The following is a 27,744-nucleotide window of genomic DNA, read 5'->3' as shown; positions in this document are numbered from 1 at the left end:
GCAGGAATAGCTTTCAGACTTTGAGTAATATGTACGATTTGACAATTCGGCTGTCACACTATGGTATTCGATGGTCCGAGATTCGATTTCTAGCAAGAATGTTTTAAAAATAACAGTCCCATACAGCTCCTAACAACAGTGAAGCTTACGCGAGCGTATCCAAATTCAACGACAAAATGTAGTTTCCTCAAAAACAAGTTAATTGTCCGGACAAAGACCAGGGCAGGATGGTAGCCATGTATACACCTGGGCAGGTGTGTCAAGAGTGACACCTGTAAAGGTAAGCGTCAGTCAGGAAAAGAAGAATGGGGTCACGGGCCTAGTAAATCGCACGCCTGAATATATATACAGTGGCTCCCATTTACATATCTATCGGATATTATAATATTTCGCTTAATATAAAAAAAAATTCTATGTACCAGTTTTTTTCTTTATACACTAAGTAAAACGTGCAGTTTATTATGCAACATTTTATTATGTTACATGAATCCGGGTTGAGTGTGTTTCCTTGATTATTTTGTAAGCTCGAAGAAATCAAATAATGTCGACGTTTTGTTCGCAGAAATGTCAAAATGCACACGAGGCGGTAATACCAACTACACACGGTTTTGTCAGTGTTATTTAAGTGGTATCAGCATCTTCATTCACATTTACCCAAAGTTTCCGGATCCGGTTCTTACGTGTCTGACTGCACATCCGGCTGTGATAGTTCTATGGTTCCACCGATCACTGAATCATCTCCACCGCGGGTCACTAAACGGAAAACTTGACAAGTAACAACCTATTTCGGTGTAGGATTCGCTACCTCCCTTTCCTCTGTGTGTCTTACCTCATATTCACCACAAAGCAAGGTTCCTGTTCCGAATATATCAGCAAGTAACTGCCTACCTCGAAGGCCGATATTCTTCACCAGGACTCGCTCTCCTACGTCGGGGTGGGAGCCACGGACTGAACGGTCATATCGCTCATTATTCCGAAAAGCGACCTCTGGTGTCTCATCACGTACACATTTGTAGGCATATTGTATTCTACGTCTTAGTTTTCTTATGAGTTTGAGTCAGCTGTCCCATGTCCGCAAGAGTCATTTCCAAGGAACGCGTCAACAGACAGACGTCGAATAGGACTGAACATGAACTAGCAGGCTGAAAACCCCATGACATCATTTTTGGTAGCATTGTAAGCTGGGCAAATTGTGCTACAACATACTGCCAATCATCTTTCTGGTTTCTTCAAGAGTGGCAAGCATCCTTTTATAGTGCGATTGAAACACATATACAATATGTAAGTTAATAGATGGACAAAACAATAGGCGTAACTGGTGAGAGGAACATAGACACATTTATTTCAACAACATATATACAGTTTAAAAGAGTAGTCATGGGATGGATAAAGCAATTGGTATTGCTGAAGATAAGTACATAGAAAACATTATTTATCACAGAAAATAAACAACTTATAAGAACAGTTAGGGGATGGGCCAAACAATTGGTTTAACTGGAGAAAAACACATACAAATATGATATTAAACATATGTGATAAAGGACGGTCCTTGTTTTACGAAAATTAGCTATCTTACATAACTCATTAATCAGTTTGCTTTCAAAGTTTCGTCCTTGATCACTGTGAAGTCGCTCGTGGTCACGTGACATTGAATAGTATTGTGTGCGTCACAATATGATGACGTCATAGAAGGTGTGTCGTGATTTCCTGAACAATCGCGTAGCTACCGTAACACAGATAAGATCTTTCTCGTCGTCAGAAATGGCTACGTGTCACGTATCTCGTATGAGGAGACCCGTACGGGCTTCTATGCTGGACCCATTTCCAATAACAACTTACCAACAATGCTACACGGCAAGTCCAGAAATCTTACCCGCCATTAAATACCACCAGATGCCCTCATTGGTGCATGCGGGACTCAGCGGTCAGCGTCAGGCTAATCAACTAACCGTGGATCCTGATGGAACACTCAAAACAGCTCACAGGAACCCGGATGGATCTGAAATCAGAAATATCAACCCAGAAAAGTAAGTAACTGTTATTCTTTAGTAGATATTCTTACTGTTTAGTGGACAAGAGACTTGGCGGCAATGTATAGCTCAGTCGGCAGAGACTCAGATTTGTACAACCTCAAGTAACGATCGTAGGCGCGTGGTTCGATTCCTAAGCGGAGTGGTTTATGTTTCTCAGGTAGATGAGACCATGGAATGTCCGAGACTGTCTTAGTTGTGTCTTTTGAGAAACTTAGTTATGATTAAAAGAAATAAAGAAAGAAAGAAAGAAAGAAAAAAGGCTAAACAAACTGTGTGATTGATAATAGAAACATATTTCTTACGGGAAAAGAAATTTATCCGGTTAACATTCATGTGCAATTGAGTTTCATACAGATACCTGGTTACATGTCTCCAATGTTGGACTGAAATAGAGCCAGATTGTTCTGTCCCAAATAAAAGGAAGCGATAATTCTTTCCTCGGAAATGTTAAATGTTATTCTCAAGATTGGTCGCGATAATATAAGATCGTGCTGTGTAGGAAAGGAAAATTACACATTCAAATTAAATGACCTCTAATTGAATTTAATATTCCATGAACGAGAAATATCCTAAAGCAAAACGACAATAATTGAGACACATACATATCCAGTGTCAGTGAGCATAATAGAAAGTAGGAAATGCTTCTGTATTATCCGACATATGTTAGCCAGCTACACAACAATAACTAAATATAATTTTAGCATGCGACGGTCATCCCTTATATCGGTGTGGTAGTCACCAACTACTACAGGGACATCACTCTATCACACTGGCTATTGACAGAACTTAACAGGAGAAAATGTAATGGTTGCGTGTTTGCATTGCAAGCGAAATGAAAAGGATATTTACAAATTCTGGAAATAACCTTTTCTTTTCCAAGCGACATTTTGTTCAGTAATCTAAACAATGGGTAACATGAGGTACAAAATAATTCATTTTAAACAAACAATTTATATAAATTTCTCAGGGAAGTTTTCGCGGAAACTCTCCACAATACTGTATATACCGGCAGGTTATCGTAACTATCGTATTTCTCGGTTGACTTAACTTATCTTGTCCATAGCTTTCAATTTTAACATATTCATTGATATAAAATCTCTCAGAAGATTTTTACATTAGACATAGCCTTTCTCTTATTGCTCACTTTGATTAGGTGTGATTTTGTAACTGTCCCCTTAAAAGAATTAAAGTGTCTTGTCCAATCATTCAGAGGATTTTATCTGCCCTCCGCATTAAATAATCGCCAGCACTGGGTGTCACTTAATGGCTTATCTATAGGTACTAAAGGACAGGATGACATGAAATTTTGTCAGTTTAAAAGCCTTATAAACAAGCGATACATCGTCCTAAAAAGCGTCTAAATAACACCCTCTATTTGATCCCTCCCACTTAAACAAATGGGAGGGGCCTATACCAAATGGGAGGGGCCAAAACCTATTGGGAGGGGGCCAAAATCAAATGGGAGGGGCCTATACCAAATGGGAGGGGTCAATACCAAATGGGAGGGGTCAAATACACGGGATTTTTTACGCTTTTTTGGACAATGTATGGTTTATTGACCTATCAAAATGTAAACTTCAAATTATATCAACACTATTTTTTATATTATGTTAATCGCACTTATCGGCCCGAATGGAAGCGTGTGAGAGGTCTTAGTGTAGGAGGAAACCGGTGTACCCGGGGAAAACCCACGTGTAAGGCAGGTGACCACTAACCTTTTCACGTCCGATCGGGGAGTCGAACCCCGGCCGCCTAGGTGAAAGGCAAGTGTGTAACCACTATGCCACCCCACCACACATCACACATATACTTGAGGCTAACAAATTCAGTGCCATCCTTTTCTCGAGTACCTATGACTTGTTCTGGTGAAAGATGTCATACCAATTTCCCCAAAATAACAAATAAAAATGTATAACAAAAAAACTCTATACTCATTGTTAATTCAAATATTTTTTATCAGGAATCTGGAAACGAAAGCAGCCATGAACACGCCACTGAGAGAACTCAAACCAACTATGCCTACACGCACGCGCGAGACCGAGGCGCGACCTGTCGAGAAGAAACGTGAATTTGACACAAAGTTCGGCAAAATGGACATCAACATGGTTAACAAGCTTGTCAACCGTATCCGTTGGACATCTACAACAACAGATGCTTGTCAGGAGGAATTCGCTTCCATTCCCGTCCCTGAGGTAAGTGTTGTGTAGGTTTACTTGATAGTATAGATCATATAGTATAGCTGTATCAAAAATCTCTTCTATCATGCGACAAGAAACATGGTTTATATTGGTTTTTATTTTGAGCCCCTGATGCACAGACGGGTATAGACACATTTATACATGTATGACCTATTCTAGCTGGATAAGAAATAAGACATCAGTGTTTTCCTTCGACGTTTTTTCCAGATCGAACCTCCAGAGAGTACACTTGAGCCAAAAGCGGATATGGTTCGTTTGCATGGCCGGAAGTACGAGTCTAGTCCAGGCGATTGGCAGAAATGTATATTTTGGGACTGTGTGCAACCACGTGGAACCGTCACACATGGTGACCTGCTCGAGAAGACACATGGCCAGCCAGAGAAACTTTTGGCCAAAAGGTGAGATCTCCGACATGTATTCTATGATTTGACGGAAGTTGGTGATATATTGTGATCAATCGGCTGCGAAACTTATCGCTATTTACCATTCCCGCCTCAACTAGTGCAATCCCCCTCAGTGTCAACTGACGATTACAAACCTGTAAGTCGTAGTCAAAAATATATGTTAAAACAGTTTACGTTATCAGAATCTTACTTTGTAGTGCAAATAATATTCAGTTCATTGCGCAACCGGAAGGAAGTCGTGTACCGCCGCAAGATCATCACCAAACCCAAGATTCATCACAGAAGTCATTACGCCATCGTATTTTCGCTCCTTCGCTTCTTTGCTCTTTCGCCATCGTATTTTCGCTCCTTCACTCCTTCGCGTTTAGGTTGAAGGAACGAAGGATCGATATTTGAATTTTTGCCCTAACGGAACACCATAATTACGACTCAAATCGATGTCAACCAGTGATTCAAGTGATTGAGATACTGACAGAATAAGACGAAGGGAAGTAACTCTGGTAGATCAGGATGGGAATTAACGGGAAATGGGAAAACACATGTATTGCGATTACCGATTTGGTGTTTTTGAAGCTACAAAAACAATTTCACTAACTCCAGGAGTTAATCAATAAAATGGTTTGAATTTCAGACGTATACTTTACGAACCCGGGTTGTAAAAACATTCATGTGTAAGCCCGATAACTCCGAGTGACTGTGACTGTCAAGTACTACATGTATGTGTTTAAACAGTATTCTCATTGTACCTTGATTTAATTTTCTAAACTGACAAGTGACCTTTCGTCCATGTTCTCATTGTTAGAGTTTTCTTCTATACTTAGTAGCATAATTACGATAGATGTACATTGTATATATATAATAAGTTTGTGTTTAATATTCATCGGTAAGGACTTTTAATTAGCCTAAAAGCAATAAAAATATATACGTATATACAACTGTACATCTATAACTAATATTTACAGATGCAATTTGGGACGGATCCAATGGGTTTCAAGTTTGATTTGTAAATTCTTACTTAATTAAAGGGGCATTCCTTCTATCGGACATAAAATCATGCACAATTTCTATTCATGAAAAATATAATATGTTTGTGCCAACAAGAAGAAGACTTATCGTATACAAGTACCGTATGCCTTAACGATGATAAGTGATACTTCGGGGCGAATTAAGAATTTTCAAGATTCAATACTGGAAAAACTTTGGTTTATCTTGAGAGTAAAACTGTCGTATCTGAGATTACAAATTTAACTAATTTGAAAAAATACATATCTTCCAGTAAGTTTATTTTTTACGACCTAAACTTTATTCATACGAAGGAATGTCTCTTTAAAAGACACAGTTTTATTCAAATCAAGTCGAAACGGAAATGCATCTACAATATAAAAAAAATATCGATACATAAATAAATAAATACGCTCTGATGCTTGGAAAGGCATTCATCTGTTTGGTACAATATGATTTGATGGGTGTTTGTGATGTCGAGTTTCGCGTTATCACAGAGAGACATACGATATACTACAGCCTTCCAAAACACACACACATACTACACAGGGGAGAGCGTCTTCAAATTACCATAGCTATTGGTAGGACAATTTGGTTTGGTTTATTTTGTTTAATGTCCTATTAACATTCAGGGTCATTTAAGGACGTGCCAGGTTTTGGAGGTGGAGGAAAGTCGGAGTACCCGGAGAAAAACCATCGACCTACGGTCAGTACCAGGCAACTGCCCCACGTAGGTTTCAAACCCGCAACCCAGAGGTGGAGGGCTAGTGTTAAAGTGTCGGGACACCTTAACCACTCGGCCACCGCGGCCCCTGATAGGATAATTCTAAAGTAAACTGAACTGATCTATAAAAAACCGCATGTCCCTAAGACTGCTTGCAGTGTAAGGGTGTACAGTGTAAGGGTGTACAGTGCAAGGGTGTACAGTGTAAGAGTGTACAGTGTAAGGGTGTACAGTGTAAGGGTGTTATTTGGGGGAAATGCGTCTTGGTATTCTGACAGCTGTCTATTCCCATCCCGGAGTAGTGAACGGTCGTCAAGGCTCCGCCATTTGTACTCTTTGTACTCACAAAGGAAACGGGCGTCTTCGAAAGCTCACAAATACAGTTTTCAATCGGTGTTTGTGTTCAGTAACAAAAACTTTCCAAAGTACGTTCTGGGTTTTAAATAGGTGCGGAGGGAGGGAGTGGATTCGAGTCCCCTCCCCCTTACTCCCCCGCTCCCTCCCCAACCCCATGGGTCCGACAATGGAATATCACCTGCTATGATCTGTTGATTTACAGCGCTAAGGACTCTTTATTGAAATGTACATTGTCATAAAGTCACACTGTCACGAGAACAGGTCACATGTATAAACTGTATCGTGAGATATTAATATCACGGCAGGTAGAACAATAGCACACCTGAGATATCGACATCGATATGTCAATCATAGCAGTGTTAGGCCTCAGCAATGTGTGTATTGTATTACTTATGTAGGAAACACCCCATACATATCTACATAAATCTCGTTCAATATACACCACCGAATTTATCTCGGTTAGTTAAATATGAAATTAATAAACGAGTTTGATCAATTCTTTAAAACTACAACTACTATATTATACTAGACTAGTATGTTATTTTCTAACCAATTGCAATATCTCAAAGAAGTTTCCGGCAATCTTCGTAAATGCCCTGAAGATTACCGGCATTTCCGGGATCCCGAAATTCTGGGATTGATCTCATTCTGTGTTCAGGAACGACAACTCTTGGTAGAGATTGCTACAACCGGAACATTCGACACTTTCCGTTAACGAGAAAGGAAAGCGTTTCAAGAACACCATGCTGGGGTAACACTAAAGCCCAGTATTTGTTTAGAGATGTAAGGTGGTAAATGACAAATGCAATAATTTTATTACAAATACAAAAATGATGGTCTTCGCGCGTGTATCATTTTTCATTGATATGAACATAAACTATAATGTGATGTTTTTATACAGCTATAATCGGATTCCTTTACTTCTTCGATTATTGTGCTTTAACAAGGAAGAATTCTGTAAAGATATCAGTGTTCATTCCGAATGAAACCTACAGTGACAATATTTAATCTAAAAGTACATGTACTGAAGAATTTTCATATTTACGTATTTTTTTTATATCACTACTTCAAACATGAGGATAGAGACATATGAAAACATACCATATGTCAAACAACTGACACAGCATTCGTAAAGGTTTCTTGAATTATTTACTCACTACGATAAATCCTATTTAATTTCGATAGTGTTATCTGAGTAACCTTTTATAATGAACTCTCTAAGGATCACCTCCTCGCGGTAAGGATTAGCTCTTCGTAATCACAGGGGCCTGAGAGTTTGCTACACTTTAGGTTTATTTCGAAGTCTTATGTTAGGCCGAAATACGTTTAAACTGTAGCAAAATATCAGATCCCTTTGACTATATGATATGTCCAAATATGTCAAGACTGTAACAAATTCATGTGGCCATGTGACTTTAGGGTCTGTCCAAATATTTCAAGACTAACAGATTTTCATGTCCCTGTGAAAAGGGACGATTTTATTACTCCAAGTCTAAAACAAATTTTATTCTCATGTCCCTGTGACTAGAATTGGTCCAAATATGTCAAGACTAAGTCCCTGTGACTCTAACTATGATTGCTGCAAATAACTAAGATTGTAACAAATTCGCATGTCATTTAAATCCATGATCGATCTAAATTAACAAATTACCAGGTCCCTGTGTTCGTGGCGATCCCAGGCAGTTGACCAGTCTGATACAGACAAGAGCTGTAGATATGATTTAGTATCACGTGACCGTCTCTATAATATTCATTGACCTTATCAAACAATGAAGTAAAGTCTACTGATTTAATATTGGCTGGATTTCAGCACGAGCAGTAGTTACTTGGAATGATTCGCGTTTTATTTGATTAGGAACCATTAGATATAGCGGACACCTTTGGATACACAGAGATGTGATCGGGACACGGATTAAATATTCCGGACCGGAGTGTTGTGTTTGGACACAAGTTTTATCGGAATGAACTATTCATATAACTATTGGTAATGTGATTTTCAGTAGAATAGATATATTAAGATATAGATTTAACGTAGTATATAATATCTATGATAAAAATGGTTGATTTCATAATTTACAATAGGTGAAATATTAAGACCGTCTAACTTGGAATTTTTATACGGGTAGCACGAAATGAAAATTAAATGTTTTTGTTGTCTTTTGACGAGTACCATACACAGAAAATCCAAGTGCCGCTATTTTAAAACATTATGTGACTTGCTAAGTTGTTTTTTTCAGCAAATGGTTATACCTAGCAATCAGACACTTAGACCATTGTGTTTCAATATCTGTTCGTGTTTCGGGTAAACGAAAGTGACTAATGTTATAAAATAAGGACCAGTTGAACTAATTCACGGTTTTCTATTTTTTATGAAACCAACACCCTTGGGTTAGTTAATTTCTTCAGCTGTACGATATTTTGTTTTCTCATAATTTGGTATTATAAGATGGCGCCTGGTTTACGGGGCGGAAGTGGGGTATAGTTTAGGGTGTGTGAGCGGGTTGTAGTTTTCGGAGGGGGGGTGGGGTATAGTTCACGGGGCGGAAGTAGGTTGTAGTTTTCGGAGGGGGAGTGGGGTATAGTTCACGGGGCGGAAGTAGGTTGTAGTTTTCGGAGGGGGAAGTGGGGTATAGTTCACGGAGCGGAAGTAGGTTGTATTTTTTTCGGAGGGGGAGTGGAGTATAGTTCACGGGGCGGAAGTAGGTTGTAGTTTTCGGAGGGGGAGTGGGGTATAGTTTACGGGCCGGAAGTGGAGAAAAGTTTACGGAACGGAAGGGGAGTGTGTAGTGTACGGGCCGGAAGTGGGGTATAGTTTACGGAATGGGAGTGGGGTTTAGTTTACGGTGCGGGAGAGGGTTGTAGTTTTCTGAAATGGGACGAGAGCTTCGATCAAGATAGGATTTTAATTAGATTGAAAAGTTTGATCGGAAGTGTAAACAGTTGTATAATAGTACAGGCCTTTCTATTCACATATTACCAAAATAAAATACATGTAGATAAGAAAAATGATGGTAGCTTGTACTGTTTTCAGGAAGAGCCGGACTGGCGGATACCGGGAAGAATCCGAGAGGATCCGGAGAATGGCACAGGATAATATGCTGGCTAATATATAGTGAGTTTTTGAAGATACGCTGGATTTTTAATAGAAAATTGGCATCGTAATGACAATTAATATCCCAAAATGGAGGTATTTTTTAACTATAGAAGTAATCATAATCACAACCCTTTGGGTTTACGTAGCTAAAACTAAACTATAATAAATGGTAAAAGGGTTTATTTTATTTCTTTCAAGAAAAATATTTTTAGTTTGTTAAAATCAATTATATAAAAGAGGATCGGGAAGGTTCAATATAGTCCAAGTTTGTGTTAATACAATATCAAATTTCATGTTAGGAGAAAAATCAAATATCGTCACTTATTTCGTAATACTAGAATTCTATCTAAATCACGCTAACATGAAATAATTACAAGTTAACTCTTGAAAATTGTCTACCTCGTCAAATGTTTAAAAAAAAAAGTATATGTTGAATTTGATTAACCGAACATCGTGTAGATTAATGATAATTTTAATAATAGTATTAGTACATTCTGACTATACCAACCACTGATACCGAGTTAAGGTTTGTATGATCAGAGATTTTGGCGATCATCCTATAACTCGACACTTCATGTGTATCGATCTATAGATCGATAACCGATTATCGATCTCCCGATCAGTAGTACACAGACTGTCAGAACATGTACATGGGTATCTACACTCTATATAGATATGTCTGTCATAGTACAGATATATTCGATCGTCATTTGTACAGAGTATTGATAATGTGTAGGCTGACACGTTACTGTCTGCATTGTAAGATTAGTTAAACACAAATTAGCACGTTATATGTAAGATTTCATTTTATCATGAACATGAAAAATACCTAATAAAAATATCTACCTTCAACAAATATATCATATATTATTTCATTTTAGATTGATTTTTTTAAAAATAATAAATATTTGTTTTTAATTTTTGTTATTAAGAGGACAATACAAAAAAAAGTTTTAGGTCACGTGACTGTATATGTTTTGTTCTATTTACATGTACTTTGTTAGCCACACGTGTAAATATATAAACCTATCCCCTCATATAAAAGTAGAATCATCTAAATAAATGAATGGATGATTCTATTAAGAAAATATGGGTATGAGAGATACCAAATTGAATACTGATTACGTCATAATTCGCCCAGTGCCTACATTCGGATGTGTATTCTAAAGACAATTGTAGATTCACGATATTATTGGTTTTGTGAGATATATTTGAGGGTATTTACATAGAGGAAACGTCAGTGAACGTTGCAGTAGGCGAATTTATTTTAAAGCATTTCCAGATAATCACCAATTGTCATGTTTTCAGACAGGTAAGTTTATATATACGTAGAAGCTATAAACCGACACACATCGTGTTTTGTTTCTGTATAGGATTGATGTTTCCGTACTGTGGCCAACTAACGTAAAACGTTTCTTTGTATGTTTGCTGAACATGTACGTTTCAAAGGAAGGTTATGACGATTATCATTTGAGATAAGAATTTGTCTGTATATCAAATAGCTTCAAAAAGTTGTTTCATTTAAGCCCTGTACAAAGGATACTTATAATATTGAACGACTTTCATATGCATCAACATGTTGGACAATTCTGCCAATGTTCGGAATCCGAGTGTTGACGGAATTCGCCGATATCACGCGTCAGCTCCAAAATGTCGGTAATTTATGGAACTTCCGTTATGATACAACGAAAGCAGTTTGATTGTATCTGTTTCGCTTCAAACGGTCGCTTTAATTACTTCTGACTTTTTAACAACAAATACAGTATGTAAAATTCCTAACCGCGTGTCTCTATACTTTCAGTGTCCGTCAGACTCCAGGCTATGCAGGATTCGTACCCAGAGCTCCACCGGAAGGACAAATGGAGCGAAGGTTGGAGGGGGCACACATGGTCAGCACGATGAAGGCCACATACAGGTATTTCTATATAGTAATACAAATGAGAGAATTGTGGTCAGTAAGGGGATCTAGATTCTTATAGCTTACATTTTGTTCTGAAAATTTTCAAACTTATATGTATGTTTAGATCTTAATGCAAAGCGTATTGCAATAGCATATTTGCTTTTTGGTGAAGCATTTTTGAGATAAAAGAAATATCAAAAAAGAAATAAAACAAGAAATATCTTTAAAAAAGATAAACGGCATAGTTTAAATGCTGGTAGTTATAATGTTAAACTGCTGGTGAAATAAATCAACGAACTAATGCGTTTCAGCACGGATAACAACATTATATCAGTTTGAATCATTTATGGTGATAATAAGACTGCATTTGAATCAGGATTGTAATTTTATTAATATGTCATTTGAAAAGATACATCCACTTATTCAGCTTGCATTCAATCTTAACTTTGTTTCGTTTTTAACTGCATATCTGCATTTTGCATCTACCGCTACATTGACCAATGACATACTTCATCTTGACCAGTAACGCCACCTGTCGCGTCATATCCGGGGCCAAAAGAATATTTAACGGCTATGCCGAAAAAGAAGTAGGCAAAAGTAATATCCTTGCACAGGATGAGGGACTGATAATAAATACTGTGATGTTAGAGCCTCGTTTTCGACTGAGCGCTATTCCAACACTTTGACTGGCTATCTGCTTAGGTTTTTGAATCCTACAGACAGTGTTTTCCGGATCTAAACAGATGACACATCATAATTTGAATGACCTTCTCGCTACCATGAATTGAGACTATCTCAAACTCATTCATATAATCAATATGACGGCATCTAGTACATGAGGTCATAGATAGACGTTCGTACATTGCTCAGGTGCATATTTATAGTGACGATTCTGATATTTTTTTGTTTTGTTTTTGTTTTTTTTTTGTTTTTTTTTTCGAAATTGTTTTTCATACATTTTTATCAATTGAATTAACTTCAATTTTAACACTTCTTTCTTAATGATTGATTTTATTTACTCACTTTCCAGAGAACTGCCAGCGTCTACTTATCAGAAACAGCTGAATGCCAGAAAGGGACCATTGTCAAAAACGGTGACCTTGACCTATCCATTTAACCCCTATAATAAGGTTGTCCAGAGCTGCGTCCTGACAGAAAGTCAGCTCAAGTGATGTCATCGAGTTATTAATATAGGTCATTTGATTGAAGTTATAAAAGCGACATAAATCACTGAGAAGATAAGATATATACATATATATGCAATTAAAATTCAAAATAAAAGTGTTTCAGTTTTCATTAGAAATTTCATTTAATCATGTCAGAAATTGTATATAAATATCAATTACATATTATGTACACATAATGATGAATAAATATATCGAACATTACAGCATTAATCTGGCTTGTTCTTTAAATAACTGGCCTGATCTGATGTCCTACTGTATTAGTCGAAGTGAACGCTACATGAAATTTCAGGAATGTCACTATAATGCAGTCCTCGAATTGGTGACATTCAACAAAACAATTGGTGACATTCAATAAGACAATGTCCTTAAATAACCGTCACGTGTGTGATGTTAAGACGTTAACATCCACCAGCCTCTTGAAGCACTCATAATTTTTTCTGATAATTAATAAGTGTATTTATCTATAAATCGTAATGAATTGGCTGGTTGATCATGGATAATATTATGCGGACTGCCGACAACTGGCAGCCCAGTATACAATTAAATTATCTATCACAAAGAAATCATCATTGATCAATAAGTTAAATCAGCCGATGAACACACAAATATTTATATTTAAATTTTACAAAATGGAGCCATTTGCTACCAAAATGGTAGAGAGGGGAGACGACTCACATTTCAAATTAGTGTGACAAGAGGAAATAGCTTTTGAAACTCTGAACCTTCAAACAACGAACTTCCCAGAATAAACCGGTCTATTTTGTGAGAATAGATCTAATTACAAAATAATTTCCGTCGCTAAGAAATCGCCAAAATAGGCGCGTCTTGGTAACCTCTGCATGGTATTGTCAACGTCACAATGCGTTTACAACTTCCGGTAAAATTTGAACGTAAAACGTCAAAACATGCATTCGGGAAGTTTCGCCAAGTTTACATGTCAGAAAGGTTTGAGACGAGCGGACGGGCTATCTGTGGGGTTTGTGTGTGGACAGACTCTTCGGGAATGTAACAACATAGACAGTAATACCCGGTTGGCGGTGGACAAAATTGGGGCATTTTACGCCTCTTCGGACATCGTGACTCTCACTATTTCTCTGTACGACTCAACCGGAAGTTTGCTAACCATGGATAAGATTGCACATAAGTACACCGGAAATGTGATCGGAATTTCTCCGGAGTACCAAGAAGACGAATGTCTCCCTCATTGTCACGCGAACACGGATTTCAGTCAAAGACCGACGATAGAAAAATATATCGTTATATCAGAATGTCGTCATATTCTCGGCTTTCTCCGGAAACACATGGATCGTTTTAAGTTCTTGAAGACAATCACTTTCATTTGCTGTCATTATATCAATATTCCAGATGACATCAACTTCCTGTTGCGTGCGTCTCCGGATATGACGCTGATTCAGAAGCTTGACCACACTGGAACAGGTCCAGTCTTCGACCTTTCGGAGAAACCGTTTAACCATGGCTACACACCATGGAGATACCGGGCCAGTTTGACCATTGACGCTGGACACTAAACAGATGAATTGGAAAAATACTTCTGGTACCGAGTTGTGTTTACAGCCAAATTGCAAGCATGATGACAGTTGTAATACACATAATATAGATATAGATATATAATAAGAAAGAAGAAACACATTGACATCATAATAAAATAAACCCACTTCCGAGTCTGACTTCAGTGCCTTTATGAGGTTATTGAAATATCAACGTTTGATAAATTGGACGTTTACCGTGCCCGCAAAAAACACCGGTCGAACTGTATATCGTAAAACTGTTGTGATGATTAATCGATGCCTTGGGAGTTGAAAAACACCCTCATCTTGTGGTAGAAACATTGTACGCTGTACTTCACTGTTCAACATTTTTATATAAGAAAATCCCAATTATATATGACGCACGCTAAATCGTTTTTCAATTTTGATTCGACAGTAAAGTTTTTACATTACTTGTTCCAAGATATAACCAACAGTTCAAACCGTAGACGTTCCGGATTCCACTTCCTCTACCGGGGTCGTACATCTGGAGGTATCCAAATCTATTCCCAAATGGTTAACACTCAAGGCGGAACTACGTCGTAACTGGGAAAGATTTGAAGGTGAATGATTATGTACATTCAGACCATGTAGTGACACAGGACTTGAGTTTGCTGGAGTCTGCGTATTCGAACTATGTGGAGAACCAGAGGGACTTGGTTTTGTTTGATTCTGCGAGTTTCTCATGCTAATTTTTTGCATAACCTCTTTGCTTGGGCGATGGTTGAAGAAGAAAGATGGGCCGGGTTTTGTCTCCTCTCTGTAACTCAAGAATTCTGGAGGAACCTGATGTATATCGTCGCTTGTTAATTCTCGTAAAATAATTGGAACGTCCAAAGATCTGTTGTCGTAACCCAATGAGGGCGATGACGTCATACTGACCGAATCCAAGTCGATGATGGCGAGTTCCTGCCCAGCGATCGATGGTTGCATTTTCGGGGGGAATGACGTTATTTTTGCTATATAGAAGGCGAAGATGGCGACAAATAAAGAAACCACGCAGGCGGAAATGGCAATGTAATATCCAAAATCCAATCTGGACCCATGATCCGGATGGCTTGTGAAGAACAACACTAGCATAAGCATTGTAAACAAGACTGAAAAGAAAAGAAAAGAAAAGAAAATCAGACAAACGTTTTGAAACCCTATCTAGATATGAAATGTTTCTATAAGCATGTATTGAAGTTCAAGTTGCCTCCCTTTGGACGTTCGTACTTCATAGAAAGGCAACAATACCATAGTATGTCAATGCTATTCATCCTAGAATCACTTAATTTTCCTTATTTGTTTTACAGATTTTTTTTAACAATGCTGCATAAACATTCATAAGAAAATATACAAACTATATACAGATGTATAGCAAGTAAGAAATCTTCGGATTCCAGTTCACACGACTCCATTCTTCGACATTGATGTAAGTCTACACAGTGACCAATCGGGAACCGTCGGCACTTTCCGTAAACGAGAAAATACTTAGGGCGAATTTGTTCTCCTAAAACCAGTTTTAGTTTCGAACCGGTTCTGTAAACTTTCCATTTGTTGAGTAAACCAGTTTCAAACCACATTTAAACTGAAACCGGTTCATTCATTTGTTTATAATAAACCTTAACTAGTTTATTAAACCATTCAAACCACCACCGGTTGTGGTTTGGAAGGTTTCGTTTCTGAAAACAAGATGGCGAATGTTGTCAACACACATGCAGAATGTGCTCTTGAAGTGCGTTACGTGCTCCAAACTTGCCAGCTATGGCTTGTACTGTCACTTGACTGGACAAATAAAATATTAATTATAAATATTAATAATTGTTTTCCCATTGGTATGACAGCTTTCCCTTGTGTTTGAAAGAAAGTCTGCTAGAACTGCATGCGTTTCCCTGTCATTGCATTGAATTGTGGAAGTATGTCTTCAACATAATTTGGGATTCGGGGGATTTTTGTGCGTTCAGGAGGTATTAACGTTTCAAATACTGCTCTGAAGCTTTTTCTCCCAAAGACACCATATTGAAAATTAGAATTTCGCATTTGTTTCTCAAGAGCAAACCAGTTTTAGTTTACAAACCGTTTTGAAAACCAGGTTTAAACCATAAACCCAAACCTAAACCAGTTCATTTGCAACAAATTTGCCCTTAAAAGTATTTTCTCGTTTACGGAAAGTGCCGACGGTTCCCGATTGCACAGTGACACGTGTAAAATTTGCTTTCTGTGGTACACGTCTTCTTTCAAATCCAAGAGCTCTCACCTTTTACCTTATCGATTTGGTATCATAATTCTCATAACGATTTATTTTACATAATTCATAAATGTTTCCCAGTAATTTTCTGAAAAAGTTTCTGCTTTAGTTGCATACAAACGTATTTGGACCGGCCTAAGTCCTTTAGCTATTCATATTATTTTACATGAATGCTATTTTTATACTACAAGACATGAAACCATAAGGTTTCTTATAGCTTTTATGTAGAGCGAATACCACTAAAACAAAAAGATATTGATGGTATATTGATTCAAAATGTGACATTAAAAAGAGCCGCCAATCGATACCAAAGTCATAAAGACACCAGGAATGAAATCAAAACCTCAATATAACGTACATTTGTAGTTAAAATTGCATCCGATCATCTGCGAAATTGAAAACTGTTATAAAAAATCTGAATAGACATAATATATAGATGATTTCTTGTAGCTTTGATCCCGTTAGCTCCTAGATTTTGCCCCAAACTTGCCATCGTTGCAGGTTTGTAACAACTAAAATTCTGTTGTTTTTTTGTTTTTGTTTTTTTCACTTGAAATTAAATTACATAACGTATAACAAAAAAAAATTTTTTTTAGATTGAACTGCTTCCGGTCAAAAGATAAATAGAATATCTCATTCGTCCAATCGCCTATGATCGGTATTGCACCATACCATAGGGATTTATTTTCTATATTCTATTCAAAAATTGAAACCATCGTCATCTCTTAATGAGTCCATTAGTGTTTAGAACGCTGAAAGTAATATTAACCCCTAGTGATTCTTACCCGTTGCTAAGGATGACGCTGAGGCAGAAAACAACAACGACCGTTTCCATGGGCGTGGCCAACAGAAGACAATACAGCAACACACGAGCGAGGAGAAATACGTGATTAGTCCAAGTACTCCAAACGCTTGACTGGTCTTGAACAGCGCTGTAAGATAAACGCATACGAAACATTTTAGACTTTCAGAAAATGTTTAGGTAAATGAATTTTGACGAAAAGTACATATTTTTATTTTCAAACAATAGCTTGCTAAAAAGGCTTTTGCAAGGATTGTAGATATTTAACTGTTGGTTTGTAAATATATCATAGTCTTACCATGCAATATCAAAAGTGTATTTTACTATACTTTTTTTACGCAGTTCTCTATTTTCTGCACGTGGAACGAACACCTCCAATATTTATAGTTATATCCTAAATAATGATTTTATTTATTGCTTTGTTGACCAAATCATATTAATAACGAATACAAAAATGTATGCTTATAAAAAGTTATGTGAAGCGCTATGTCTTTTTGTATCAGATACTATTTCATCATCGTATTTTGACTTTCTTAACGCGTTATACGCCTATTTAGAATTATATAAAACATATATGACGTCATCAATAAATGACGCCACCAGATTTTTTCCGAAATAAAAACATACCATAGATTAGTTCGAGAGTGTAAGTATATGTGGTAAATAGAATCTCACACTCGAGTCAATTTTAAACGGGGTTGGCCACGAGCCTTCCTATATAATGTCTACATCGAAGCCTAACTTAATATTAACTATGAGTCAAAGTTCCGCTGAGTAAATGAACATCTTTTAAAAAAAGAATAACACTCTATGATATTACAGACGTATAGTCGGTATATTCATACTGAACAACCCCCTTAAAGGCAGTATGATAATATACCGATTCCTTTTGCCTCGTTCTGATTCATCGAAATTACTTCTCTTGGTTTCACTCTGTCGGGTGATAGCCGAGAATACAGATGACTGCTGTGTTGAGCTCATTCAAATGTCACTTTTAAATGTCATCACAAAATAAGACGTCATATCTTGACATCACAATCATCATTTGTAACAATAAGAGCTAGCAAATAGAAAACAGAACCCCCACCCCCAAGTATTATCATGATCGAAGGTAGACTCGTCCACAGGGACATGACACACATGTACATGTACTCTTGTAAACGAAAGGAAAAAAATATTCTGTTTAAGGACAATTTTAGACAGACTGCTAATGATGGTAGTGTCCCAAATAGGACACAGCCAAATTCTACAAAGAGTTTTATCTGCACTCTTTCAAGTTCTCTCTGGGTGCACAAGAGTTATCGTTCCTTACACTAGCTCATCTATCATATGTTGCCTTTTTCGAAGCGAAGTCGGAATAATCGTAGACAATCCATTATATCTCAAAAACTACTTATGAACCATATATCCCGTGATTCCATGCTCGAGTTAAAGTCCGGGTCGTATTGCATTCTGGGAGATATTTTCTCGGTATGCCAGCGGAAAATTGGAAAATTGGCCAACTGGGAGTCAGTGATCAGGGAAGCGCCTCAATTTTAGCAACAACAAAAATGCTATAACTCTTATAATTGAAGATAAACTAATTAAACAAAGAATAATATGAAAACAAAAAAAATAAGACTTCATACCATTGACATGGTCAGAACCTAAAGTTCCACAAGCCTGTTGTCCACTCCGCACGATACACGTTGAAAACAGTCCATAATAGTGTCGGTATCCCCCGATGATGTAGCTCACCCAGTTAGGCAGTAGGAAGCCCACAAGGTCAAGGATGAACCCACACAAACACAGGGCACAACACAACTTCCGGTATATGATCTGCTTCCGGTAGCTGACCGCCATGTCGATAGTGAAGGATTCTTAAAAAAAATGACAAAATTTGAATCAAATAACAATATTAACAGTAACCTATATAGAGTATCTATATTCAACATCATAATCGTTTCATTTACATTTAACTTGAATTTAGATTTTCCCAAGCATTGTCAAAAATTAACAGGGAAAAGTTACAAAGATGTCAAAGGTATCGAAATGACAGGGTTCATTTCTATAATTATTGGATCAATTCCTGTCGAGATTAAACTGTATATCATCTTTATAAAACTTGCCAGATTTCAAAGAGTCGAAAACGAAGAAAAGTCATAATCAAAACAGACAAATAAACAAACAAATGACAATTACAGTACTATAACCGTCGAATCAAACTGCTGACACGCTGACAAAGACAGTAAGATTGTAAGCTTACTCAATTACTTAATACAAATAATGTTGAAGACTTGTGTAATCTTGGGAAATATCTGTTAGCGGCAAATAAGTGCCGATCACAAGCATGAGATATATATATATATTGTAATAATAATATTGATTGATGTTACTATTATATTATAGTATTGCTTTGTTCATTCTCCTGTGGCCAATTTAACATTTTGTATATATGTAAATATCCTGTATATCATATGTTTACACTGATGAGTCGTAAGACTCAAAATAGTAAATGAACTTGAACTTATATTGTATAGAAAAGAGCGTGACATTGTATTTCTCTCTCTCTTTCTTGTGCCCTGTTCCTTTTGTTATATTTCACAATAACTACATGTACATGTACATACTTATTTCACTATAATTTTCAAAGAGACCTATCGAAAATGAAGAGAGACCGTGATAACTCTGTACAGAAATAATACGTCAGACATATTTCCCCTCGTACTAAGAGGTCTTATATTCTTTCTCGAATGCTTATTTATAATCATGAGAGACATCAATACACAAAACTGTCAGATACAGACATAAATTGTCTATGTAGGTAATTTACCATTTAACTTAACATACTCACTCTATCGTCTGAAAGTAAATCCCTAAATGGACGATTTCCATGTGGATGTTACTTGCCTTAAATCACAATTCAGAATATATCAAATACGTACATATACTTGTATAGAAATCGAACCTGTTGATCTCGAAAATTGACCGATAATAACCAAAGATAACGGTACGTCATCTGTTTCGCTTGACTAGCGATCAACCCGGATGTACATGGGTGACAACATGTGAAAGACTGACAGAATGACGTTCAGTGGGTTTTAAATATTTAAAAGGTTTAGCATTTATAAATTCTATAGCAATGTTCGTACAATTGAAACATTTTTAACAATCCGCTAAATTATTAAAGATCAGTATACAATTTCTTGATAGAATTTCCATAATAATGTTATTTAAATACCGACTACTTCATACGATGAATATTTTGGTTAACATACCTGAAAAAAAACATCAAATCGAGATAAAATATCTATATTTCCCATGCCACTTCCGATTGGTCGACTTCATCATCAAATGACGTTTTGATTTAAACATATTTTATTGTATCTTAATATATACATGGGAATTAGGCACAAGTTATCAAACTTATATTAAGCCCTTTCCCTATATAATTTTACATATATATAATACATTTATTTTTACAAGATGACATATATTTACAAATGACGTCAACGATTCACCTGCATTATTTACATTTAAATAAGCCATGACATAAGCCTGTAATTAATTTTAAGATTGAAAAACTTCCGAAAAAAATAATTGATTTCAATATATAATTATATATAGACATTATTGTAAAGATAAGATTTATTGAGTTCTTGTCACAGAAAAATCATGTCAAAAAGCATTGACATTTTCACCATAATGCGCGGTAATGTTACGGTACGTCATCAAAACAGCAATCAGATAAAGACTTTAAAGTAATCCTACTCTTCCTTATACATACTCATATTACTTATTTGTAAAACATTATGTGAATAGGGAAATTTGAGTACGAACTAGCTGAACGCTGGAAAAAACAACCGCAAAAATACTGTTTTAAAGATTGGTTTGTTTTGGTTTGTTTTTGTTTAACGTCCTATTAACAGCCAGGGAGACTGTTTTAAAGAAAACATTGTTCTGTTAGCTTTAACACTACAATTGTGATTATTTTTCTTTACGCCAAGAGCTGACTTTCAAAGGATTGTAAATCCTGTACATATTTAATGTCAGAATCAATCTGCGTATCTGTGTTCTACGTCAGTTTTTAAAGCATGATTGAATAATCAATTGAAAGAGAAATGAAAATATTAAACCATAATTATCAATCCAAGCAATATACCGGTACATTATATATATATAAATATCTCGATAAAGGATGATAGTTTCGGGAATAAATCCTATTAATGAATATCAGCAGAGTTTCATGTATTTCCAATCTAACAATACATTTTCTACCCAGTCTGACTAATGGGTCATGACTACGGTGTCTCGGTCTAATACCGTATCCGCGTCCATGTTGTCGATTTCGTTGAAACGTGATTCGGAATCGATTTCGGAGACTTGTTTACATGTTCACGAACCGTGTCGCCGGTTCCGTTATTGACAAGCTATGTTAGATAAAATTGATATTACCTTATTTGTATACAAGAAAATAATCATTGTTATTTACCTACACATAGTATACATTTTAGAAGCGTACTATCTAAGCTGAAGTAAAGAACGGATTGTTTTATTTGTTTCTTTGTTTATTTGCTGAATTTATTTATCTCCCCTCGAATAATCAGGATAAAATTGATGTGGAATCCCCGCGTAGTAGCAGGTGGATACCACAATGAGATGTTCAGGGTCGATAAACCAAGTTATCACACAAACTAGTGTTTACCTAACTGAAAAATATACTAGAGGACCGTTCCTGGTGCTCTGGGGCAATTTGGGTTAAGGTATTTTGTTAAATGACACAACGACGATAGTACAGGACGGCTTCCGTGATAAACACATCCCGTCCCAGCCAGGGATCGAACCACACGCCCCAAAGATCTTGACCTGAGAAAACTACTTTAAGTAAACTAGCATCTAAGGGGTGTGAGAATTAGACGAACTAACACCAGCGTTAATGTCACAGAAGCTTATTCTTTGAAAATAATAATTTGAAGCTATCCATGGCTGATGTCATCACAAATAATAAAACCCGTTTAGCAAATCCCATACAGCGATGATCACAAGCAAATGAAATAATTAGAAAATTAAGAACTAATTGACTAAACTCTATCTAATACACGACAAGGATAGGAAAGCCGGCTTCTATTTATGATATAACTTATATCCAGGGGGAAAAAACTAAGCAAAAAATCTTTCAATAGATTCCTCTGTAAGACAGGAAAATAGACTTAGACGCCACGTTTTTCACAGCTAAAAATTCAATTGTGTGACGTCATTTGTTCATGACGTCACAATGCATATAAGTATCTCATGACGAAACAAAAGTATGGAACTGTGCCAACTAGCAATTATTTAGTTCACTGAAACAAGATATGTTATTTATTTAGTATAAACCGTTGAAAGGTTTATCTAATCGCAGGGAGTTGACACAAATCATCTTCTCCACTCTATTGGAATTTTAAGTACAGACTAGGAATTAGTGCCAAGTTCCTGTATATTGATTACCACAGATTTAATGTGCAATAAACACATTTGTTTACCGCCTTTACCGACACGTTACCGACACGATTTTCACACATTTCGATTCGTATGAGCTTGTTCAGACATGCAGGTTAAATTTCTTTATACCAGTACAGGTTCCATACAGAGACGTTATCATGATACATGTACACTCTATTTTAAAGCATGTCATAAATATTCATATCCTTTTAAACGTCTAACAAATCAAACCAAGTACCCTCATGTGCTTTTCAAGTATTTCACAATATTACATGGGCATTTTATATTGTAGATATTTCAATTAATTCACGGACATTTTCCAGCGATTTCATACACTCCATATGTATTTTACAGTTCTTCACAGATATTTCATAGTAATCCACAGTTACTTCGCATGTATTTCTCAGTTCTCGCGGGTGTTTCACACGTCTTTCAATTTTCACGATAATTTCACTGCTATTTCACAGTATTTCACGAGTATGTCATTGAGATTTCACAGTATTTCATGGGGGGTATGTCACTGCGATTTCACAGTATTTCACGGGTATGTCACTGCGATTTCACATTTCAATATAATGTTTTGATTTGAAAAATATATATATACCGATATTTATTACTTTTATATAGGAATCCGCCAAGGTGCTCTTATTTGATGATACCATTTCAAACTATTGTGTATGATATCTCTTTTCCATGTTGCAAAATAAAAATATATTTATAAAATTGATGAAATGGTAACAAAACATATCAAGGGAAGCGAGATCTTAATCAAGTACTAGTACGCGGTATTGTACACCTTGCTATTAAAACGTTATCCATGTTAATAAATAAATCCTACTCATTTCTCTCTCGAGTATAGACCCTGGCTAGATAAATAGGCAACTTAACCATTTCCGAGAGTGTGAACCGAGGTGGAAAAGACATTTCGAGGGTGAAATGTTGCTTCTCCGTACGTGGCTAGAATTAAGACGTCATAATGGAAACGAGCAGGAAAAAACATTGAGATCACCCTCATTTACCGTGCTATAGACCACCTTCATTTACAACCCTTTAGACCACCCTCATTTACAGTTCTTTAGACCACCCTCATTTATAGTCCTTTAGACCACCCTCATTTACAGTCCTTTAGACCACCCTCATTTACAGTCCTTTAGACCACCCTCATTTACAGTCCTTTAGACCACCCTCATTTACAGTCCTTTAGACCACCCTCATTTACAGTCCTTTAGACCACCCTCATTTACAGTCCTTTAGACCGCCCTCATTTATAGTCCTTTAGACCGCCCTCATTTATAGTCCTTTAGACCACCCTCATTTACAGTCCTTTAGATCACCCTCATTTATAATCCTTTAGATCACCCTCATTTACAGTCCTTTAGACCACCCTCATTTATAGTCCTTTAGACCACCCTCATTTACAACCCTTTAGACCCCCCTCATTTATAGTCCTTTAGACCGCCCTCATTTATAGTCCTTTAGACCGCCCTCATTTATAATCCTTTAGACCGACCTCATTTACAGTCCTTTAGACCACCCTCATTTATAATCCTTTAGATCACCCTCATTTACAGTCCTTTAGATCACCCTCATTTACAGTCCTTTAGACCACCCTCATTTATAGTCCTTTAGACCACCCTCATTTACAACCCTTTAGACCCCCCTCATTTATAGTCCTTTAGACCCCCCTCATTTATAGTCCTTTAGACCGCCCTCATTTATAATCCTTTAGACCGACCTCATTTACAGTCCTTTAGACCACCCTCATTTATAATCCTTTAGATCACCCTCATTTACAGTCCTTTAGACCACCCTCATTTATAGTCCTTTAGACCACCCTCATTTACAACCCTTTAGACCCCCCTCATTTATAGTCCTTTAGACCGCCCTCATTTATAGTCCTTTAGACCGCCCTCATTTATAATCCTTTAGACCGACCTCATTTACAGTCCTTTAGACCACCCTCATTTATAATCCTTTAGATCACCCTCATTTACAGTCCTTTAGACCACCCTCATTTATAGTCCTTTAGACCACCCTCATTTACAACCCTTTAGACCCCCCTCATTTATAGTCCTTTAGACCGCCCTCATTTATAGTCCTTTAGACCGCCCTCATTTATAATCCTTTAGACCGACCTCATTTACAGTCCTTTAGACCACCCTCATTCACAGTCCTTTAGACCACCCTCATTTACAGTCCTTTAGACCACCCTCATTTACAACCCTTTAGACCACCCTCATTTACAGTCCTTTAGACCACCCTCATTTACAGTCCTTTAGACCGCCCTCATTTACAACCCTTTAGACCACCCTCATTCACAGTCCTTTAGACCACCCTCATTTACAGTCCTTTAGACCGCCCTCATTTACAGTCCTTTAGACCACCATCATTTACAGTCCTTTAGACCACCCTCATTTACAGTCCTTTAGACCGCCCTCATTTACAGTCCTTTATACCGACCTCATTTACAGTCCTTTAGACCGCCCTCATTTGTAGTCCTTTAGACCGCCATCATTTACAGTCCTTTAGACCACCCTCATTTACAGTCCTTTAGACCACCCTCATTTACAGTCCGTTAGACCACCCTCATTTACAGTCCTTTAGACCGACCTCATTTACAACCCTTTAGACCGCCCTCATTTACAGTCCTTTAGACCACCCTCATTTACAGTCCTTTAGACTACCCTCATTTACAGTCCTTTAGACCGGCCTCATTTATAGTCCTTTAGACTACCCTCATTTACAGTCCTTTAGACCGCCCTCATTTACAGTCCGTTAGACCACCCTCATTTACAGTCCTTTAGACCGACCTCATTTACAACCCTTTAGACCGCCCTCATTTACAGTCCTTTAGACCACCCTCATTTACAGTCCTTTAGACCACTCTCATTTACAGTCCTTTAGACCACCCTCATTTACAGTCCTTTAGACCGGCCTCATTTATAGTCCTTCAAACCACCCTCATTTACAGTCCGTTAGACCCCCCTCATTTACAGTCCTTTAGACCGCCCTCATTTATAGTCCTTTAGACCACCCTCATTTACAGTCCTTTAGACCGCCCTCATTTACAGTCCTTTATACCGACCTCATTTACAGTCCTTTAGACCGCCCTCATTTGTAGTCCTTTAGACCGCCATCATTTACAGTCCTTTAGACCACCCTCATTTACAGTCCTTTAGACCGCCCTCATTTACAGTCCGTTAGACCACCCTCATTTACAGTCCTTTAGACCGACCTCATTTACAACCCTTTAGACCGCCCTCATTTACAGTCCTTTAGACCACCCTCATTTACAGTCCTTTAGACTACCCTCATTTACAGTCCTTTAGACCGGCCTCATTTATAGTCCTTTAGACTACCCTCATTTACAGTCCTTTAGACCGCCCTCATTTACAGTCCGTTAGACCACCCTCATTTACAGTCCTTTAGACCGACCTCATTTACAACCCTTTAGACCGCCCTCATTTACAGTCCTTTAGACCACCCTCATTTACAGTCCTTTAGACCACTCTCATTTACAGTCCTTTAGACCACCCTCATTTACAGTCCTTTAGACCGGCCTCATTTATAGTCCTTCAAACCACCCTCATTTACAGTCCGTTAGACCCCCCTCATTTACAGTCCTTTAGACCGCCCTCATTTATAGTCCTTTAGACCACCCTCATTTACAGTCCTTTAGACCACCCTCATTTACAGTCCTTAAGACCGCTCTCATTTACAGTCCTTTAGACCACCCTCATTTATAATCCTTTAGACCACCCTCATTTACAGTCCTTTAGACCACCCTCATTTACAGTCCTTTAGACCACCCTCATTTATAGTCCTTCAAACCACCCTCATTTACAGTCCTTTAGACCACCCTCATTTACAGTCCTTCAAACCACCCTCATTTACAGTCCTTTAGACCACTCTCATTTACAGTCCTTTAGACCACTCTCATTTACAGTCCTTTAGACCTCCCTCATTTACAGTCCGTTAGACCACCCTCATTTGCAGTCCTTTTTTCATGTCTCTGTTGATGTACTTACCGAGGATACAAAAATAGACTAGCACATAGTTCTTACCTATAGCCTTTGTTGGCACACAACACCTGTGATTTATTGTGGTAGTGATATAACAGTATTTGTAAACGAAAGTGTTTACAAATAAGTACAACAATAAAACTTTTGAACTTCCTTGTACAGGTAACACTAAACCCGCTCAGAACTGAAATCTGTCGATCTCATTTTTTCCAAATTAAGCACGGATTTTAGAGTTAAATAAAAGCTTCTACCGATACGATAACCATGCAACGATTTTGTGCAAGGATAATAATAATGAACGTGAGCTGGGGTTGAACTAAAAATGTTTAATCATTTTCATACATCAAAAATAAGGACGGGGGGGGGGGGGGGGGGGGGGGACCTATAAAAACCAAGTTAATGAAAACCTAAATGATTTAAGATTAGTAGAAGTTATTGCAAAATTGAAGTTACTAATAAGTGTACTACTGGAAAATTAAAAATCAATCATGTTATGATTTCTTTTATCTATATATAAGCTACATGGATAGAATAAATCATGTGTTATCATTTCCAAACAAGACAAGTTAGATGCGTTTCATTAATTCAATAAAAATACAAAATTATAATTCTTTAAAAAAAATGATTTTAAAGATACGATGTTTAAAAAGTTTAAACAATAGATGTTACTTTAAAAGTGAAATAAAAACATAGTTTACCTTTCCCAGACGGATAGTCCTGTCGGAATGACGGCTAGGATTGAGAAACCAGTTTAAAATCCAAGATATGTTAATCTACTTCCTAT

At 37.1% G+C, this 27,744-nt stretch overlaps 2 protein-coding genes across 3 annotated transcripts; one reads left to right on the top strand and one right to left on the bottom strand.

Moving 5' to 3' along the window:
- The first annotated feature begins 1,408 nt into the window (after positions 1-1,408).
- Positions 1,409-13,100, top strand: LOC117337545. Its single transcript, XM_033898570.1, has 6 exons — positions 1,409-2,027; positions 3,994-4,225; positions 4,439-4,629; positions 9,750-9,830; positions 11,614-11,727; positions 12,743-13,100. The coding sequence occupies exons 1-6, from the start codon at positions 1,762-1,764 to the stop codon at positions 12,882-12,884; spliced, it is 1,026 nt and encodes a 341-aa protein (XP_033754461.1). The 5' UTR covers positions 1,409-1,761; the 3' UTR covers positions 12,885-13,100.
- LOC117337546 lies at positions 13,003-27,744 on the bottom strand. 2 transcript variants are annotated; one of them, XM_033898572.1, is made up of 4 exons: positions 27,659-27,744; positions 19,107-19,337; positions 17,462-17,608; positions 13,003-15,543 (listed from the first exon to the last, which is right to left on the bottom strand). In XM_033898572.1, exons 2-4 carry the CDS (start codon positions 19,318-19,320, stop codon positions 14,885-14,887), a joined length of 1,020 nt encoding a protein of 339 aa, XP_033754463.1. In that variant the 5' UTR covers positions 19,321-19,337; positions 27,659-27,744; the 3' UTR covers positions 13,003-14,884. The 2 variants fall into 2 exon arrangements, with proteins under 2 accessions (XP_033754463.1, XP_033754462.1); XM_033898571.1 differs by lacking the exon at positions 27,659-27,744 and adding an exon at positions 20,312-20,458.

Source organism: Pecten maximus, chromosome 11 (genome assembly GCF_902652985.1).
Source record: "Pecten maximus chromosome 11, xPecMax1.1, whole genome shotgun sequence".
NCBI lineage: Eukaryota > Metazoa > Mollusca > Bivalvia > Pectinida > Pectinidae > Pecten > Pecten maximus.
This window is presented reverse-complemented; position numbering and strand designations above follow the sequence as displayed.

Bases quoted from the DNA above. Each gene is read 5' to 3' on its own strand.
- LOC117337545 (XM_033898570.1), top strand. From the start codon at position 1,762: ATGGCTACGTGTCACGTATCTCGTATGAGGAGACCCGTACGGGCTTCT. The intron at 9,831-11,613 runs GTGAGTTTTTGA...CTATACTTTCAG, and splicing joins AATATGCTGGCTAATATATA to TGTCCGTCAGACTCCAGGCT. The intron at 11,728-12,742 runs GTATTTCTATAT...CTCACTTTCCAG, and splicing joins ACGATGAAGGCCACATACAG to AGAACTGCCAGCGTCTACTT.
- LOC117337546 (XM_033898572.1), bottom strand. From the start codon at position 19,320: ATGGCGGTCAGCTACCGGAAGCAGATCATATACCGGAAGTTGTGTTGT. The intron at 17,609-19,106 runs GTATGAAGTCTT...TTTATCTTACAG, and splicing joins AGGTTCTGACCATGTCAATG to CGCTGTTCAAGACCAGTCAA. The intron at 15,544-17,461 runs GTAAGAATCACT...TTTTCTTTTCAG, and splicing joins AGCGTCATCCTTAGCAACGG to TCTTGTTTACAATGCTTATG.